Raw genomic sequence first — 17521 nt, 5'->3', positions numbered from 1 at the left:
ATATGCTTTTTCTTACAGCCTACCCACATTGGGTGGAGAAACTTAATGATACTCAATTAGACAGCGGAGACCAGCTCCGATGGGAATGTAAAGCCACTGGAAAGCCAAGGCCCACATATCGTTGGCTGAAGAATGGAGTTCCTCTCTGGCCTCAGGTACGTTAGATGAGGAGTTACCAGCATGTTGCATGTTTCTCCTTTCATTCAGATGAAGTTGGTTAAAGAAACTACTGAAAAGTACAGAAATTACTGGTTTTTTATGTTAGTTTCTTAAGTGTTAGTATACAGATAGGTTTTCTACGCATGTCTCCTCTGAACCATCTCAAGCAATGTAAAATTTCATTAATCAGCAATTCTCCAAAATATTTAGGAGGCAGAACCTTTTGAGCTGTGTCTGCAACATCTGCCATTGTACTATAATGTACATCTAAACAACCTCCATTAAGTTTTGGTGTTTGCTGGTTGTGGGTTTTTTTTTTTCCTTTAGATAGTGGTATTATACTGTTTGTATCTATTTTTTTTTTCTGTATAAAAAGATAGTAACAACTCAAAGAACAGCTGTATTTGCTGGATCAGATTCCTTCATATTTCCCCCAATGTTATGCTATTTACCACATTTTGCTTGTACATAATCATACTCTTCAAACGTTAGCAGGATAATGTAAGAGGTACAATGATTATTATATTTTCATTAGTTTTCAACTCCATTAATTATCTGCAAGTAACAGAACTCGCCATCAAGACCATTAAAATGCTCCATCCAAGACTGCTAGAATGTAACACCTTTAAATATGGTCACATATTTAAATACAGTTATATATTTTAAAAATAGACCTAAATGAAATTCTCTTTTTCTTTAGAAGACCACTCATGGCCTGGCCTGCCTTTTATTTCACTTTGTTCTGTTTCTCTCACTGAATCATCAATTCGTCAGCTCACATCATGTGGGTTTTGTCTAGCACCTTTCCATTTTTATAGTCTCAAATTATTTAAAGTAAAGAAAAGTTTTGTAAATTTATTTCATACATTTTTGCAGATTAAAATAAAGCTGTTCAATCCTGGGAGAAAATGTCTTCATTTGTAAATGAATTCACAGAATAGATTTATGAATATAAAAGATGTAATGTCTTTCTTTTCAGTGAATGTCGCTTCTATCTGTGAACATCAACCAATTATGCAAACAATGAGAAAGGAAACATAAATATAGTTTACTTTTGAAGCTGTGAGGCATTGAAAATAAGGTTATACGCTTTTACTTTATCCATTTCTGCCTTTTTAGATGGAGCTATTAGTCCTGAAATTGAAGCAATTTAAATATCTGTACTTTTTGTTTTTCTGATTTTCCAAACCATTAGTTGCACCAGGCTCTGAAATTTCAAATTAAAAATCAGTTTAAACCGGGGCCTTACAAGTTTTTTCAGTTTCCACTGTACTCCCAAACACTTTATTCTCTATCTGTTTTTGTTAAACCTACTACTGTAATACTGAAACCTAGAGAAGTTTTATAGTAGAATAAATTATTCATTATACAGCTCCATGAAGTACACATTTTAATAAACGGCTATTAATGCCCCTTCTTTGCCAGCTTTGGTAATTATTTTCTATTAGTTGACCTTTCAAATAAGAAATTTGCACAAATAATGAAGGAAAGCTGACTCTCTCACTCTTGTTCATGCAAGCAAACTTTCTCATCTACTTTTATGAGTATAGTACCATGACTGAAAGCAAGCCTTTGCTCGAGATCTGAAGATCTTCAGATATGTTACATCCACAACAGACTTTTCACCTCATTGAAGTTTCCAGGGTGAACTGCTTTTAAAAATCATGTAAGGGTAATAGCAGACAAACAAGCAAACAGACAAAAGCAAGCCTTGGAGGTAGTGAACTTGCACTGAAAAATATTTACCTTTACATATCTTTTGAGTTTTTTCTACATTGCCCCACCTGTTTTATTCTTGTCATTCTTTATATAACAAGAAAAAAAAAAAAAGTAAGGCCAAGGAAATTTGTTGCTCAGATTTCTTTTAACCTAAAGATGTCTTTTGTCCCTTTGCCTAACAGCATAGCGAATTTCCAATGCCTGTTTACTTTTATAGATTGTTTTCAATTATTATTCCATTACAGAGCAGGATTGAGATGGTTAATGGCGTTCTGATGATCCACAGTGTGAACCTTTCAGATGCTGGAATGTATCAGTGCTTAGCAGAAAATAAGTATGGCACCATTTATGTCAGCGCTGAGCTGAAAATTTTAGGTAAGTATTATTGAAAAAAAGCAGACACTTCATTTTTTCCCATTTGGTAATTACATGTGTTCTTGGTCTGTTATGATAAGGAACAGCATCTGCCAGTCCAAACTTAGCAGAGCAGGTAAAAGTTCATTCCTTTTTATTTTTGTTATTCATGTGTGAGTGTGTCCTTTGCTGCTGAGAGAGCACAGGTCCTTCTGTTAATTGAAAATTTTATTTCATAAATTACTGACTCAGTTACATTTTGTGACTACTTCTCATATAAGGTTATTTCAGTTCAAATAAATGGAGAAGTATTTTTTTACTCCCTCAAAAATAAGTGCAGGAGAATAAACTTAGAGAAAGTAAATATATTTTTGTCTCTGTTAAAATAAAATTATTATTTCTACCAAGACCATTATTCAATGTTAATTAAGCATGATCTTATTTTTAAAGGTGTAAAAATTCCTTGTGAAGTCACCAGAACTGATTGAATACTGAAAATTACATACTTGTAATTGGTCCATACTATGGTATGGTCCATACTAAAGCAAATACACTACATAGTTTTACCTGGAAATACAATAACATTTTCATTATTCTGAAGCTGAAGTGGGCAGTTAATGAAGACTTGAAGCATGTCTTTCCAACACTTCTTTTCCTTAAAGCAAAACATGGTAACACACAATGGGACAATAGTGATAAGAGGACTTCCACAGAGTTCAGTGAGATCCTTATTAGAGCATGGTATAGCTGGAAGACAGGTGTCTTTCAAAATAATTCAATGGCCGTATCAGAGATTAGAGGTCTCTGAGATGCTCAAACCTTGCAAATTTCAAAATCTGCACCTGGGCATTATTCTTGTAAACTCCCAATCAAGTGAATAATAACACTGGATTTACTGAAATAATATTTGAGCTAAGATTTACTTCTTCTGAAGACTAGCCTATCTAGTACATTTCCATTATTTTCCAGCTGGCCGACATTAGGATTTCACTGATAACTCTTCAAAATATTTCTGTCTAGCCATAAATTAAACCCCACAGTCAGTGGCTGCTTTCTTTCCATCACTTTCCTTTGTCATTTATGATTCAGTCAGCAAAGACATTCCTGTTGGTTACGACGTTCTCTTGCTCTGTTCTCTATATGTACTATAAAATAGGTATACCTATTACATCAGGTAGTTGTACATTTTCTTTGATATTCTCTAATATTGGAAATGGCCACTGTATGTTGCAGCAGTAGAATCATTTTGTCACTTGTGAGATTGTACCCCTGTTTAATTTTAACCATCAGGTTGCATTAAAGAAACAGTTATGTTTAATTTTCTGGATTACTAAAGGGAAAAGAACAGAATAAATTGTCCATATAAATATCTCTGGTATGAAAATTACCCAAAATAATGGTACAAAATTCCTACATATTTGAGGCAATGGAGAGTAACATGTTCCTATATGAGTAGCTGAGATAGTGCAGAAGGGGCTTTGGTTTTGCAAAACTGGTTTAAGAAAAACAAACAAATGAGATTACTTGAGAACAACTGTCCTTTCTAGGTGTGAAATTAATTAGTGTCATTTTGTGATACATTTATTAGCTTAGCTCACATATATAACCAATGGGACTTCTTGAAAAGTGAAATACTAAGAACAAGACTTGGTTAAATATCTTCAGTGAAGAAGTTCTCACTCTTTTTTTCTGAAATTCTGGAATTCCCAGTACTCAGACAAATATAAAAAAGGAAAGCAATGAAATTTCTCTAAGAGTAATATTTTTTGTAAGAATTAACTGTAGGGAGTGCATTTTGGATAGTTGCAAAATTTAAACTTCTTTTCATTTTGAACTAGTTATTTCTAACAAGTTATCTATGAAATCCAAAAATTTTTGAAAAGGTGTAGCTAAATCAACTGTAGTATTTAATTTCTAAAACTGTTTGATTTCACAGTCAATGTTACTTTTGTATGCTGATGTAAAGGACATCTCACTAATTCATAACTGAATTAAATTATAGACCTGGCATCGAGTCTTGGTTACTGATTTCAAATATTTTGTAAAATTCCATCTAACCTGTGGTGTAATAATTTCCAAGCCAAACCCAAATGTACTACTCTAATATTTTATTAGAAGGTAATGAAACAGGAAGTTGTGATTATTCTCTGTAGAGTTAACGTCCTTCTTTTTAACAGCTTCAGCTCCCACTTTCCCCCTAAATCAAATGAGGAAAACAATAATTGTTACCAAAGGCCAAGAAGTTGTCATTGAGTGCAAGCCACAAGCCTCTCCAAAGCCAACTATCACCTGGAAGAAAGGAGACAAAGTGTTAAGGGAGAGTAAGAGGTCAGAAGCCTGTTCGGTAAACTAAATATTGTGTTTGCATGTTTGATTCTGTGACATGAATATATGAAAATACAGCAAGCAACAAGAACATGTATATGTTAGCATGGGTATGGCACAATTATTTTGTCAAGCTGATTCGTCTGTCAGTAATGACTTTATTGTTTCCACAACATTGAAATGAAAAACCTTGAAATTGTTCAGAGATGTAGACAGATGAAAAGATATTATTTTGGGGGTCCTCTCTATTTTCTGTTACTCATTTTAAAAATGTTTCAGTTACATTGTGGAGATACTACAAATTCAGTGTATGAGGGTGTTAAAAGCATAGAGGCTAAAGTAGTCAGGACCACATAAAATAACAAATATGCTTTTTCATTTGAAATAATTTTAATAAGGCAGATTTGCAGCTTGATCACAATGGAAGTCTGTCTACAAATAGCTTTAAAATGACTCAAAGAAGAAAAATATGATTCCATTATAGGATGTAATTATACAAGTCATTTCTGTACTCAGCAGCACAATCTGTTTAACAGAATATGTTTGATTAAATAAGTTCTGTCCAGCTCTGTACATTAAACATAGTTTAAAAACAGCAGGTTAAATGCCAGCTGTAATTGCACTTTACAAGATTGCACTTCTGTACAGTAGAACAGTTTTGGCACCCTGCACATGGTCTTTAAGTACACAGAGCAATCTTATCTTCTTTCTGGTAATGTATGTGAATAAACCACTTAAACTGACTTGTATGGCGTTAGGCAAAAAGATAAAAGCAACGCCTTTTGGTTCATTTGTGCAATAGTAATGAAAGCAGTAAAGCACATCTGTCCTTGTTAGCTGCAAGAGCCATTTCATTCAGGTGAGTTTTATTTTTGTCTCATGCCATTTGTTTTGTTCCGAGAAGGAAAAATGGGTGACTTTTCATGCCATATTGGCTCTTTGGGAGAGCAGAGTGAAACAGCATTATATGTAACATTTTACTAACAGGTATGAATTGTATAGTGCATGTTGAGAAGATACGACAGAATGATATTACAAAGGTGCTGATAATATCAAATATTTTAAGACTGGTGCCTCTATGCTGTAGCTACGCAATTGACTTTTTCATTACATGACCTTCCCTTCTCATCTCCACAAGACTCACGATGGTTTCCCTGATCACATGTAAATCACTTTTTAATCCAAGACCAGTAAAGCATTTTGGTAATTACCTGATGCTTGTGCAAACGTATGACTAACTCTGAAGTAAAAATCTGCTAAAAATAAGAACTGAAGCTACATTTTTGGTATTTGCAGCTTTTGATACTTGCTTATTTTGACAGGGGTTGGAAGGGGAAATTACGAAACATGGAAGACAAAAAGTTTCTTAAACTATTTAAAATCTTTGAAAGACTTGGGTTGTGTTCAACTTAATTTTTAGTCAGCTGTTCAGGGAGTAACTTGTGTCATTCAGAGCAGTTTCCCTGCATCTGCTGTTTATAGAAGGGTGGGGGTGGGGGGAATATCAGGAACTCAGTTCTTCCTCTCATATTAATAGAGTCTATCTAAAGAAGAGATGAGGAAGCCTGTCATGATTTTGGGAAAGAAAGTGTAAATCAATGCAGGAAGTATGTGTGTTTCCATGTTTTAGCCACTCTGAGAAGGAACCATTGGAAGGGAACTATGTATACATTTTTTAAAAAGGAATAATGTGACATGGTGAGCACTTCTACACACTTTTAAAAGGTGATTTCTTCAAAGTCTGCTGATAAAAATCCCAGCAAAAAAAATTAGGAACTGTCATGTGATGAGTTTACATTGAATCTTAAACTATCAAAGATTTCGGGGGGGGGGGGGGGGGGGGGGGGGAAGCATTCTGATTAATTAATAAGGAAGGGCAAGGACAGAACAGTAGAATATATTGTTTTTCTTTTCTGCCACAGCTTATTCCTCTTTGCAAGTTCTTGTACCAAGTGCATGTTGTGTTTTATTTTTGCCAAGTCTGCCACCCAGAAAAGGAATTTGCTCCATGTAAGCACATCTGTTAGGAAAGTCTCAATGCAAAAGAGACCTTCCCCTCTGTGGTGAAGAAGAAATTCCACTTGACTAGCAGGTCTGTTATCATCTATTCCACCTCTTCCAAACTTAGTTGCCTCCTTAAGTGTTCCTCCATACAACTAAAAGCTCATTGACAGAAATACCTCATGTGACATTTGCATTTGTAACTGAGCAGAAGGCTGAGCTTGTTCCTGTGTGATCATGGCTGGGTGCAGTTCTCACTGCAGTCAGACCTTGACTCTGGCTCCTGGAATTTAATGCAGTCTGAAAGCCTCAAATGTTTCAGATTCATTCAAAAGGCTAAAGCCACTCACTTGGCAACGTAAATGTGGAAAGGGTCTTCAGGAGTTCCATCCCTTGGTCTGTTTCTCCCTTTAAAGAAATTATCCAACTCAAGGTCTTCATATTCATAGCTTGCCTGTACTAGGTTTGCTCTCACTGGTGAGCAATCATTATTCTGAGCAGTCATATCATTTTATTCCACTTGGAAAACATCTATTTTATAACAGCTCTTTTGAACTGGGTTCTGAATGAGTGGCAAGTTTATAAGATAAGAGCAAAGAAATTAGGATATTCACAACTATTTGCTGATGAAAAGTATCATTCTGAGCGTTACAATCTTATAAAAGTTTTAAATTTGATGAAATTACTCCTATAGAAACATACTTATTTCGTAAAGCTTCCACAGCATTCACAATTCATTCTATTCACCAGAGGTGAAGATCAAGACCTGCTGCAAAAGCCACATTTTAATGAAATAAAATATATGGTATTAGGGATCTACTATGCAGAAGATTAGGACTTCCAAAGAAGAAGGCATAGTCTGTGAAGCTTACTGATACAGGACATTTAATGATCGCTATCAGCATTTGAGAGGAACTACACATAAAATTCAAATCTCTTTCATATATCATTCTCTCAGTGAATCACTAATACATTCAAACATTTGTACATTCAGCATTTTTGCCTAAAAGTTAAGAGGAGGGGGGAAAAAAGTTATTGTTATACTTCTGTTTTGGAATTAGAACACACCTGAGCACAACAGCAATGGGAGTTGTGTAGGTAGAGAAACAGGTTTAAGCTGCATATTTTCATCAGTTAACTCACAGTAATTAAACCTGTTAACTATCCTTACCAACCACTTGTTTCTGGACTTCATTGTCTCACATACTGATAGATGACTGTGTGCCATTTATGGCACCTGTGATAATGTGTACTCTGGTTATTGATTTGAACATTGAGTTCCTTAGTCCATAATAATTTTGTAAAGAACTTTTGAATCTTTTAGTTCATAAGTAGTTTTGTTTTTGTGGAAAAGTGGATTCTATTGGGATCAAAGTCTGAAAAAAATATTTTATGCTTTGATTGTAATAAAATGTTTGGTTGGAACTTTGGTTTAGTTCCTAAATAGGAAAAATTGGGCCCTTGGGCAAGAGTACAGTGATCAACAAGCATTTTTGTGAAGTTTCTGAAATATTCCGATCAGATACTTCCTAATCTGTAATCAAGCCCTCATTTACTATTTTAGCAACAGCTTCTAAACAAAACCCAGACCCAAACTAGTCAGACCAGGAAGCCAGACAGGAGTCTGTTTTTAATTAAATGTTTTTTAAAATTTATGTATCAACCTCAAAGAAGGCAACAAAAGTGATATTTAGTGACATTATTCTGTGTAGACAGTAAACTTTATAACACACAGTAGACTAGACTGGAATCTGCAGTCAGTTGCAACAGTATGAAACATGAATAGTGCTATTAAAGTCAATGATTAAATTCTGGAGAAGCATTTTTTATGAATTCTTTCAGTTCCTGTGTTCAGGCTTCTGTAAATTGCAGGTACTTTCTAAATGATTTACTACTGCCTAAATTTTTGGAAGCTATTACTATATGACCTGTAATCTCTGTTTCATCACTTTCTTAAAGTCACCTACTTTCTTGTTTAGATTGCCCTGTAGTAGCGACTACAGCTGATGTTGGGGGGTCATAGGTATTAAAAAGCATTGTAAATCTTTGTTCATCTGTTTTTCTTTTTTCTCCTACATCTAAAATATTATTCTCATTAAACTTGTATTGAATTTTTACTCTAGTTCATTATTTCCATTACATATTCATTAATTATAGTAAAAATAAAATCATTCAAAAGCACTCTAGCAGTGCAAAGTGTTCTATTGCAACCCTATTTTTCCTTCTTTCAGACGAGCAAGAAATAAAAAAATAGCACAATTTAACCAACAAATGGGTAACTGAGGAAGCAGGATTTTTATAGTGCCAATTTTGTGCTACTTTGTCTTGCTTTCGTTTCTTTTCCTTTTAAAGCTTCTCAATAATGCTTATTTTATCAATGTTTCTTGTATATCTAAAATCAAGCATAGATTAATAGTTAAACTAAAAAACACATATCTAAATACAGTGATGTAGAAACATATATGTATCCACTGGCATTACGATTCTGCATTGACTGCTCCCTTTCCATATGGCACAGTCTAAGCTCTTTCTCATGACAGAACAAGCTTTGCTGAAAACTGCTAACAGCCTCCGGGGGTCACATTCACAATAGATCTCCATGAGCTGAACAGCAGTGCCAGTCTCTCTATGGTCATCGTGCAGTTGCTCATATTCATCTACTTAGCTCCAAAGTTAATTTTGCCTGAGGACTTAAATATATGAAGTATTTTTTTGGAGGAGCAGAAATTGTAACAGTACTTCACCTGCCACTTCAACTGAGCCATTTTTCCTATGGAACAATTAGTTTCCTGCATTCCACTTCTGTTTGAAGGAGTTTGGGAAGTTGAGGTGGAGAAAACCTTTGGCATGTTAAGCAATAGCCTGGCCTGGGTTTGGCCAGGACACAAACTTCAACATCCCTATTCCTGAAGCAGACAACATGGTGGGGTTTTGTATTGATTGCAAGTGGGTAAAACCTTTGTTTTCCATGTCCTTTGAATAATATCAAGGAATTACAGAACAGCTGAAAGTGGTAGGGACCTCTGAATATCACCTGATCCAAACCCCCTGATCAAAGCAGAGCCAGCTGGAACAGGTTGCTAAAGGTCATGACCAGTCAGCTTTTGAGTATCTCCAAGGATGGAGACATGGCAGCCGATCTGAGAGACTTGTTCCTATTCCAGCTAATCACCCCCTAAGAAAGATATTTATATGTATAATTGGAATTGATGTTTAAATGGAATTGCCTGTATTCCAGTTTGTGCCCCTTGCTTCTTGTCCTGTTACTGGGCACCACTGAGAAAAGTCTGGCTCTGTCTGCTCCCATCAGTGCACATATCACTTAATCAGTGTGTCAATCAGCTGGCAGCCTCTGATTTATAGTACATATAGCCATATAATGAATTAATATCAACACTACCTCTATGACACATGAAATTCTAAATTCAGATCTGCCCCAACCTGCTTGGCCACCAACACTTACACAAAACCCACCCACTGTGTATTGCCACGTAACAGTTACTGTCTGCTTGACATGTTCTTTATTTACTGTGCCTCACCTGGGATCATTGGAACTGATTTGGAGCCATATAGAAGCCTTTAGAAGCTGTACGTTGAAAAACAAAGTACTGGATATAATAGTGAGAGCTCTGACAGTCATTTTAAATATCACAAATAAAATTAGTGGATACTGAAAACAGGGAGGCATGAATATTTGTAAAGCTACCGGGCATTAAAAACATGGAGAAATATTAATGAGGAAATTCTGTCTTCACAGTAGTGAATATAACATTTCAAGCCACACATTGACCTACGAGGAACAGGAAAACAGTGAACAGTACCCATTAACTAATTGAGAAGCATCATCTATAGGTATTAAATGAAGAATAAATCCCCTGAAGGGAACAAATTGTTCAAATCGTGTGTAACAATAGACAAGGGTGTGAACTGAGGCTGCTGAAATTTTGCCTTTACCTAAACTTGCATCATTTTCTGGTTCTTCAGTTAAGTTCCTTAACATTCAGCAGCTGTGGAAGAGCTCAGAGAAAAGAAAAAGAAAGAGATCTCATATGGGGACATGAAATTCCCAATATTAATACAGGTTTGCTACATTCTTGCCAGACAGAGACGCAGGGAAGCCTGACACTATTAGCTTTTACCTACCTTCAGGTTAATACTGAAATCTTTGGACTACAAAAGTAGTTGCCATGTATGCCTAGGTATTTCATCTGTCACACTGCTATGCTATTAATGGAAACACATAGAGCACTTAAATCTAAAATATTATCATCCTAAAACTTAGAAGTGGACATGGTTTTATATTTTTCTGGTCTCTCAGACTTCATTTTCGGTTTTGACAGGATCTTATTACAGTTTTGCTATTTACTATATTTAAGGCTCTGTCAGTGTTTTCATTATAAACTCCTACTTTAATGGCTTTATAGCTCAATTACTATGAAAAAAAAAAGAAGAAAAAAAAGAATGGTGTTTCAGAGCAGAAACAGGAAAAAATATATGAGTTTGCAGGTGAAATTTGTATTCAATGTTATAAAGCGTTTTGGTTAGTGCATGTTGTATTATGTTTTAAAGATGAGCATGTATTTGTGTCTAACAGAGGTACACATTTATATGCTTTCTTCGTAATCAAGGTGGTAGCTTCCCAAAAGCTACAGTTCCATCCAACTGTAGTATGTAATGCTTGCTTAAACTGAAAACTGTGCACTGCGAAGGCAAAATAAAGTATATATGTAAAATGGATTGAAAATTACTCCAAACTGTAATTTTCAGTTTCTCTGTTGGTCCCTAAGTTGCACCAGGCTCAACTTGTATCTGGCACAAGCTTTTCTGCACCTCTGTGATCAGTCACACAGACAGCACAGTACCACAGTTTACTCTCCTCCCAGTTTTTGGTGAAAACACCACAACTATGTTTTTTCTTGTAATAAAGATCTTCAGAATTAGTCCAACTATGGGAGCTGATTATTAAGCAGTTTGAAGATTTTGTTTTGTGTCCCCAGTTAAATATCCAAAGAAAATGGCTACTCATGAGTTTCAATTAATTTAACAAATAACATTTCCCACAGGCTAACAAATGAATTTTGTGATTATATTCAAGGAAGTTGTTATCTACAAGCTCCTAAGTGACGTCTCTGAACTGAAACATCCCAGTCTCTCTTCCCAGAAATAGTATTCAGGACAATACTTTCTATTATTTCTCCTTAATACAATACTTTATATACTGCTATACATCTATTTAGGCACTCACTGACTTTTTAGGGAAATGATGTTTAATTCTAATACAGAGGTGTATGTTTAGGTAACAGTGCATTGAAATATACATCATTTTAGAAAAATAATCTCTTCTTCACTCATTGGGTTGATGTTTGAAGAAGTGTTCCACCATATCTCACCAATTTTCAATTCAAATGGGATTTAATTGTGTACAAAGAGATACGTACAATAACCCCCCCTGGCCTCCAGCTGCCTTGTCAGCAGAGTGCAAGTCTCACATAACTACTCTGCAGTATCCATCAAGCACATGCGGATATTTTGGACCTTTTCAGGCACCTAAAGACATGACACTAATACTTAGGGACCTGAGTCACACCCTGTATAACCTTGCTTTTTGGTATTTCCATACAACTGCATTTCTTCATTTTTTTCTGAGTTACTGTACTGTAAGTATCCCAGATATATCCCATAGTCCTACTGAGAAGAAAAATCTGAAAAGCTCAACCTTTTTAAGTTGCTAACAGCCACAAGATATTTGATCTGCTGTATATGCCTTGAATATCTGCTTATACAACTTAGTTAATTATCAGTTGAGCAAACAGTTCATGAATTTTCATTCTAACTAAGATTAATTTCTCTGCTGGTGTTACAAATGGCTGATTGTGCACCGCACAGGCAGAATATGGCAAATCATCAGTCACCTAAAGGCTTTTCTTTGTTTAAGACCATTCAGACTGTGACTTTCAACATCATTTTTCCGTAATGGAAACTTCATCTAAAATTCTTGGGAATTCAAAGATAACTTCATGTCATCAACTGATCCCTAGATTCCCAAGTGGCAATTTAGTGATGTTAAAGCAGCAAAGAGACGAAATGCTGAGGACATTAAGAAAGAGAAACTTCATGACAAAAACTCTTATCTTCCTGAAAGATTTCTGCAAGTCGCTTGTTTTCAATTTTTGCATAAATCATGGTCTAATTTAGCTCTGGCAGGCTCATAATTGGAATTAGAGATCTGGTAATAAAGTAGAAAAGGGAAATGATGACTAAATAGTAGGAAACCTTGACTAAATAGTAAAAACAAACAGTAAGATCATCCCTTCACAAAAAAAGGATCTTTGTTCAAAAGCAGCAGTTTCAATAATTGATCGTATTACACACATGAGTTCTGACTACACAATGATTTTGGCCACGCTTCTAAAAAAATCTTATTCATTACTTATGTTTTACTGCAGAGAACATGATTAAAGAAACAGTCCAGTACCTGTCGTGGCTGAGAAGTTTCCTGCTTTTTGGACCTTAGGCAAGAGATATACTTTTCTATACCTGTGGGTGCAGTCAGGTCTGGTTTCAGCGACAAAGTTAAACTGCTGAAATTTCCTTCCCTCATCTCAGGTCTCTTGTTTACAATGAAAAGATTTATGGATCTGATTCAGGTGAAAAACAGCCCCTTTATTTCACATGAGCTATTTTTTTTGCTAGATCGTTTCCCTGGTCAACTGATCACACAGATGCAGACACGCATGTGCCAGAGAAGCCCGGGAAGGATTGGAGTGACTGGCCATGGACCAAGACAGGTGCTCACATCAGAGGAATGTCCAGGACAGCACACAAAGCAAGTCTTACATTTTCCTGCCTATATACACTGTACAGCAGTTAGAGCAGATGATTTACCTGCACCAGTAAATTAAAAGCTGCCCTGTAATGTTGCCTGGGATTGCACTGGGATGCAATCAGCCATGCTGTTACGCAGTTACTCCCTGGCTGAATGTTAGCCTGCATCAAGTACCTGTCCCCAAGTAGTCCTTAGGCATCTTAGGACTCTGTGCATGCCAGAAGCCATTCCTGCTAGGCTGTCCATATGCTGCCACCATGTTATAAGGGCTAACAATATTTAATAGAATGGAAACAGGTTTGTGATAGCTGGCATCAATATATTGAGGGAATATGCCTATTTATTTTCCTGATAGAGAAGTAATCACTGTTCAAATTGTGCAGCACGAGAGTCTTATCTCAGCCAGAATCTCTGGGCATTATCACTGAATTAATTAGCCACACTGAAATAAGACAAGATAAATACTAGTTACTGTTGCTCAGTGACTTGTTACCATATAGGGATAAAATGTTTAAATTCTGTAGGCACCAAGTCTATTTTTAAATTAGAAAGTAACAGAATGTTAAAGAAGACGTTCCCAAGAAATTGTGGGAAATTTTTTAAATGAACCCAGATTGTTTGGACTGAGACATCTTGTCAGACCCCAAAACACAAGCATATAGTTTGAGTGTATCTTTTAATTTATAGCACCCTAAAGGCCTAAACTACATTTTAAGTGGTGCTCAATATTTTGTTAGATCTGCTAATCAGCATCCATGATCTGTGTGGAGACTACAAGGATCTTTCATACATAGGCTGCTGAAATTCATTTTGCGCTAGAAAGCCACCTTCCCAGGGAATATTCTTCCTTATCAGCCATGGCTTTTCAACAGATAATCACCTATTGCATCAAGATTTAGTGATCTTTGGGAATATATTATTAAATCTGTTATTAAATTTCAAAATTTAAAGGGAATTTGTGACGCATTTGTCATTTTCTCTCACATTATAGCTAACATTCTCCAGTCTGTCAATCTTTAAAATCTACGGACTCTCAGTATTTGCACGCTAATTCCTCCCTGAGAAGAATGTCTATTCATATTTTAAAAAGTTATGTTTTGCAGAAAATTAAATTGTATACAGAAAGTGAAACAAGTTATTTGATATCTAGAAAACAAGTATGGTGTAAACGTGCTTTCTAATGGGATTAGTTACAAAAAAGAATTACATAAGTCTAGAAAACCACAAACTACAATTAACCCACATAGTCTTGATTAAAAAAAAAAAAAATCCTTTTTCAAGACCAAAGATTTTCAGGCCTCTGTCTAACTCTATGAAGAGATTTCGTTACATAAATGACCATAAACTTACTATCCAATCAGTAGTCTCAAAGGTGTATTTCTAACCAATATATGACAATGAAACTACATCTTATCTGGCAAAAAAAGACCCTTTAGATCAGAACAAGGTATATCAGTTCTGTTTGCACTTTTGTATTTTTTCAAGTACTGTAGAACATCAGTCTTTGCAGTTGACAAGGTTCAGTTTGCTTCACTGTGAAAAAAAAAAAGATATATTTTCTCATTGAAGTTTGATACTAATTTATCTATAATGAAAACCAAGGTATCCTGTTTAAGTAAAATGGCAATTAGTACCACAAATCAGTATCATGCTGTTAACTGATTATGAGTGAAAGAAACTATTTCTAATATGATCTAGTTGTGTATAACACCAATTTTGCCATGGCAAATTACTAGTGTCAGTGAAAATCAGATTCCTCTGATGCTAGGGACTTACATGGAAGTAAATTTTCTACATACGTATCTAAGGGTCTTCTAACTCCCTTTTTTTTTTTTTTTTTTTTTTTTTCCGGTGGCTGTATACAGCTACTGTCCCTACAGCAAATAAAGGAAAAGAAAGCCAAAGCAAGAAGAATCATAAGTGTAATGCACACAGGAAGGTTAAAAATATACCAAGACTTCTGTTAATAGACTAGCCTTGAAAAAGAGAAAACATTCTAATAAAAGCACAGTCCAGGCATTTGATACCTGTGTAGATCTTTAACGAACATTCCTCAACCTTGCCCTTACCTTCTGCTTTCCTCTTGCTAAATCCTTTTTTTAAAACAATTTCTGTAGTTTCTGGTTTAAAACTTTAAGAAGTAACAGCTTCCAATGTAATTAATATGCCATTTTTATCAGATTATTAAACATACTTAGTAAAATTATCATCAATATTAATATCTGTAGCATTTCACTGGACTTGATATAATACTAAGCTTTTTTTCTTCCCCTTCCAGCATAGCCTGTCATCTCTGTACAGTCACTAATATGCTCTTTGTGTTATGCTCATTGGCTATTATTTCTTTGCCTATGTGCACAGCAGACATAACCAGCCGAAAGCTGGGAAATGTATAATTTAAATTTTACCACAGTGTCATTAAATTAACTATGCTAAAACCATTGAAATGTCCTTAAAGGATTAAAAATTTATAGTTTCCAGTTAAAAACTCAAGAAGACCTATAAGAAAAGTGTGTTGTTTTAATATGCATGACTTAAGGTCACAGTGCATAAAATCCCCTTATTGCATAGTCTAATATTTTTGAACGTGGTGATATGGTATTGTACCAATAAAATAAGGTGATATGGTATGATAGGAGTAAAATTATATAGGAATCAGAAAATGCACCTCTGAAGCCACCAGTTCTACAAAGTTCTCAAACCACAGAGCAGAAACATCTTTCACTTCCCCTTTTTTGTTATTTTTGTAGGAATGACCGCTTTCAACATTCTCAGATCAATTTATTACTGATTCTTTGGCAACTACAACTACCACTATTCAAAGGAATCTCAGTCTTCTGACTGTTTAGTGACTGTTTATTACTCATATTTTTATCATTGTATTTTTGAAATTTCATGTCATCTCTTTCCTCTTCAAAATTTTCTTTACTGTTAAATATGTACAGCAGCTACATAACCCCACAAACATCCAATAAATAAACTTCATTTATCACTTTTAGGCCAAATGACATCCATGTAGTGATAATATATATTTGGTTTTTTAAAAGAAATCCTTTCATCCACAGAACATTAACTCTTCATGATTTTGAGGTCAGAAATGAAAAGTTTTTCTGTAGCTTGGCTGTAAATCTATCATAATCCAAAAACTAATGAGTCTTTCCTCAAAGCTTCTTGTCTAGTAAAAATCAAAAGACAGCTCTCTGCCCACCAAAACAATACAAAAATAGGTTCCAGATGAGAAAAAGTCCAAACAAACCTACAGATAATCTCAGCCTATCTTGATAATTCCTTATCCCTCTATCTACAGAAATGAAAATCCACAAATTTCTTTGACTCATTGAAAACTCTTATTTTCCTGATATAGCAACACACAGCTTTGAAACACCTTATTTTTCCACTCCTTTTTTATCAGTAATTATTTAAAGTTTCCTTTCTACAGTTCTGGTACCTCTTTGCTGTGAATGGATCCTTACGTCCTTCAGTAAAAAGCCTTTCACATTCACCAGTCCAAAGCAAAATGTGTATCCATGAGGAGCTAGTTAGTAAAGACTTACTATAAATATCACTTTTTTTCATAAATCTCTTCTTTATTTTCCTTTTTTTTTTTTTCTTCTATTTGATACTATTATGTTACATTGCAGTGCTCCTGGAAAGGATGACTGTTACAGAATAAAGATCAGATAGGATTTCTGGAAACCATCTAGTCCAATGGTCCATTCAAAAAAGGACTAACTGCATTAGGTTTCTCAGGACTTTGTTCAGTCCAGTCTTGAATATCTCCATGGACAGAGATTCTACAACTCTCTGTTCAGCTTTTTCCAGTGTTATTTTTTTCCTTGTATTTATTCAGATATTCTAATTTGTGTCTGTTACCTCTTACTCTATGCATCTTCCAGTCCAGCTCTGTACTGCCAGTAATCTCCAACAGGTGGATATAGACAGAAAAAAAAAATCTACCCTTAGTCTTCTTTTCTCCAGGTTGAAGCAAAAAGCATTTGTTAGGTTCTACTCATGTCATGTTTTTCCACCCCTTGATCATCTCTGTGGCTCTCTTCTGGACTAACTCCAGTATGTCAATGTCTTTCTTTTACTCAGTGTCCCAGACAATCCCAAAAGAAAAGTATCAAATAGAGGGCA

At 35.2% G+C, this 17521-nt stretch overlaps 1 protein-coding gene across 5 annotated transcripts in view; it reads left to right on the top strand.

The window, feature by feature from the left end:
• CNTN5 (contactin 5) overlaps positions 1 to 17521 on the top strand; it is a 674696-nt gene that overhangs the window by 537599 nt on the left and 119576 nt on the right. For all 5 annotated transcript variants that reach the window (XM_040584292.1, XM_040584291.1, XM_040584293.1 and 2 more), the window contains 3 exons: positions 19 to 155; positions 2124 to 2253; positions 4410 to 4560. In XM_040584292.1, coding sequence (XP_040440226.1) covers positions 19 to 155; positions 2124 to 2253; positions 4410 to 4560 — 418 coding nt within the window. The remainder of the gene's footprint in view (positions 1 to 18; positions 156 to 2123; positions 2254 to 4409; positions 4561 to 17521) is intronic.

This window comes from Falco naumanni, chromosome 2 (genome assembly GCF_017639655.2).
Source record: "Falco naumanni isolate bFalNau1 chromosome 2, bFalNau1.pat, whole genome shotgun sequence".
NCBI classification, from domain to species: domain Eukaryota; kingdom Metazoa; phylum Chordata; class Aves; order Falconiformes; family Falconidae; genus Falco; species Falco naumanni.
Note: the sequence above shows the minus strand (reverse complement) of the source record. Positions and strands in the feature narration are given on the sequence as shown.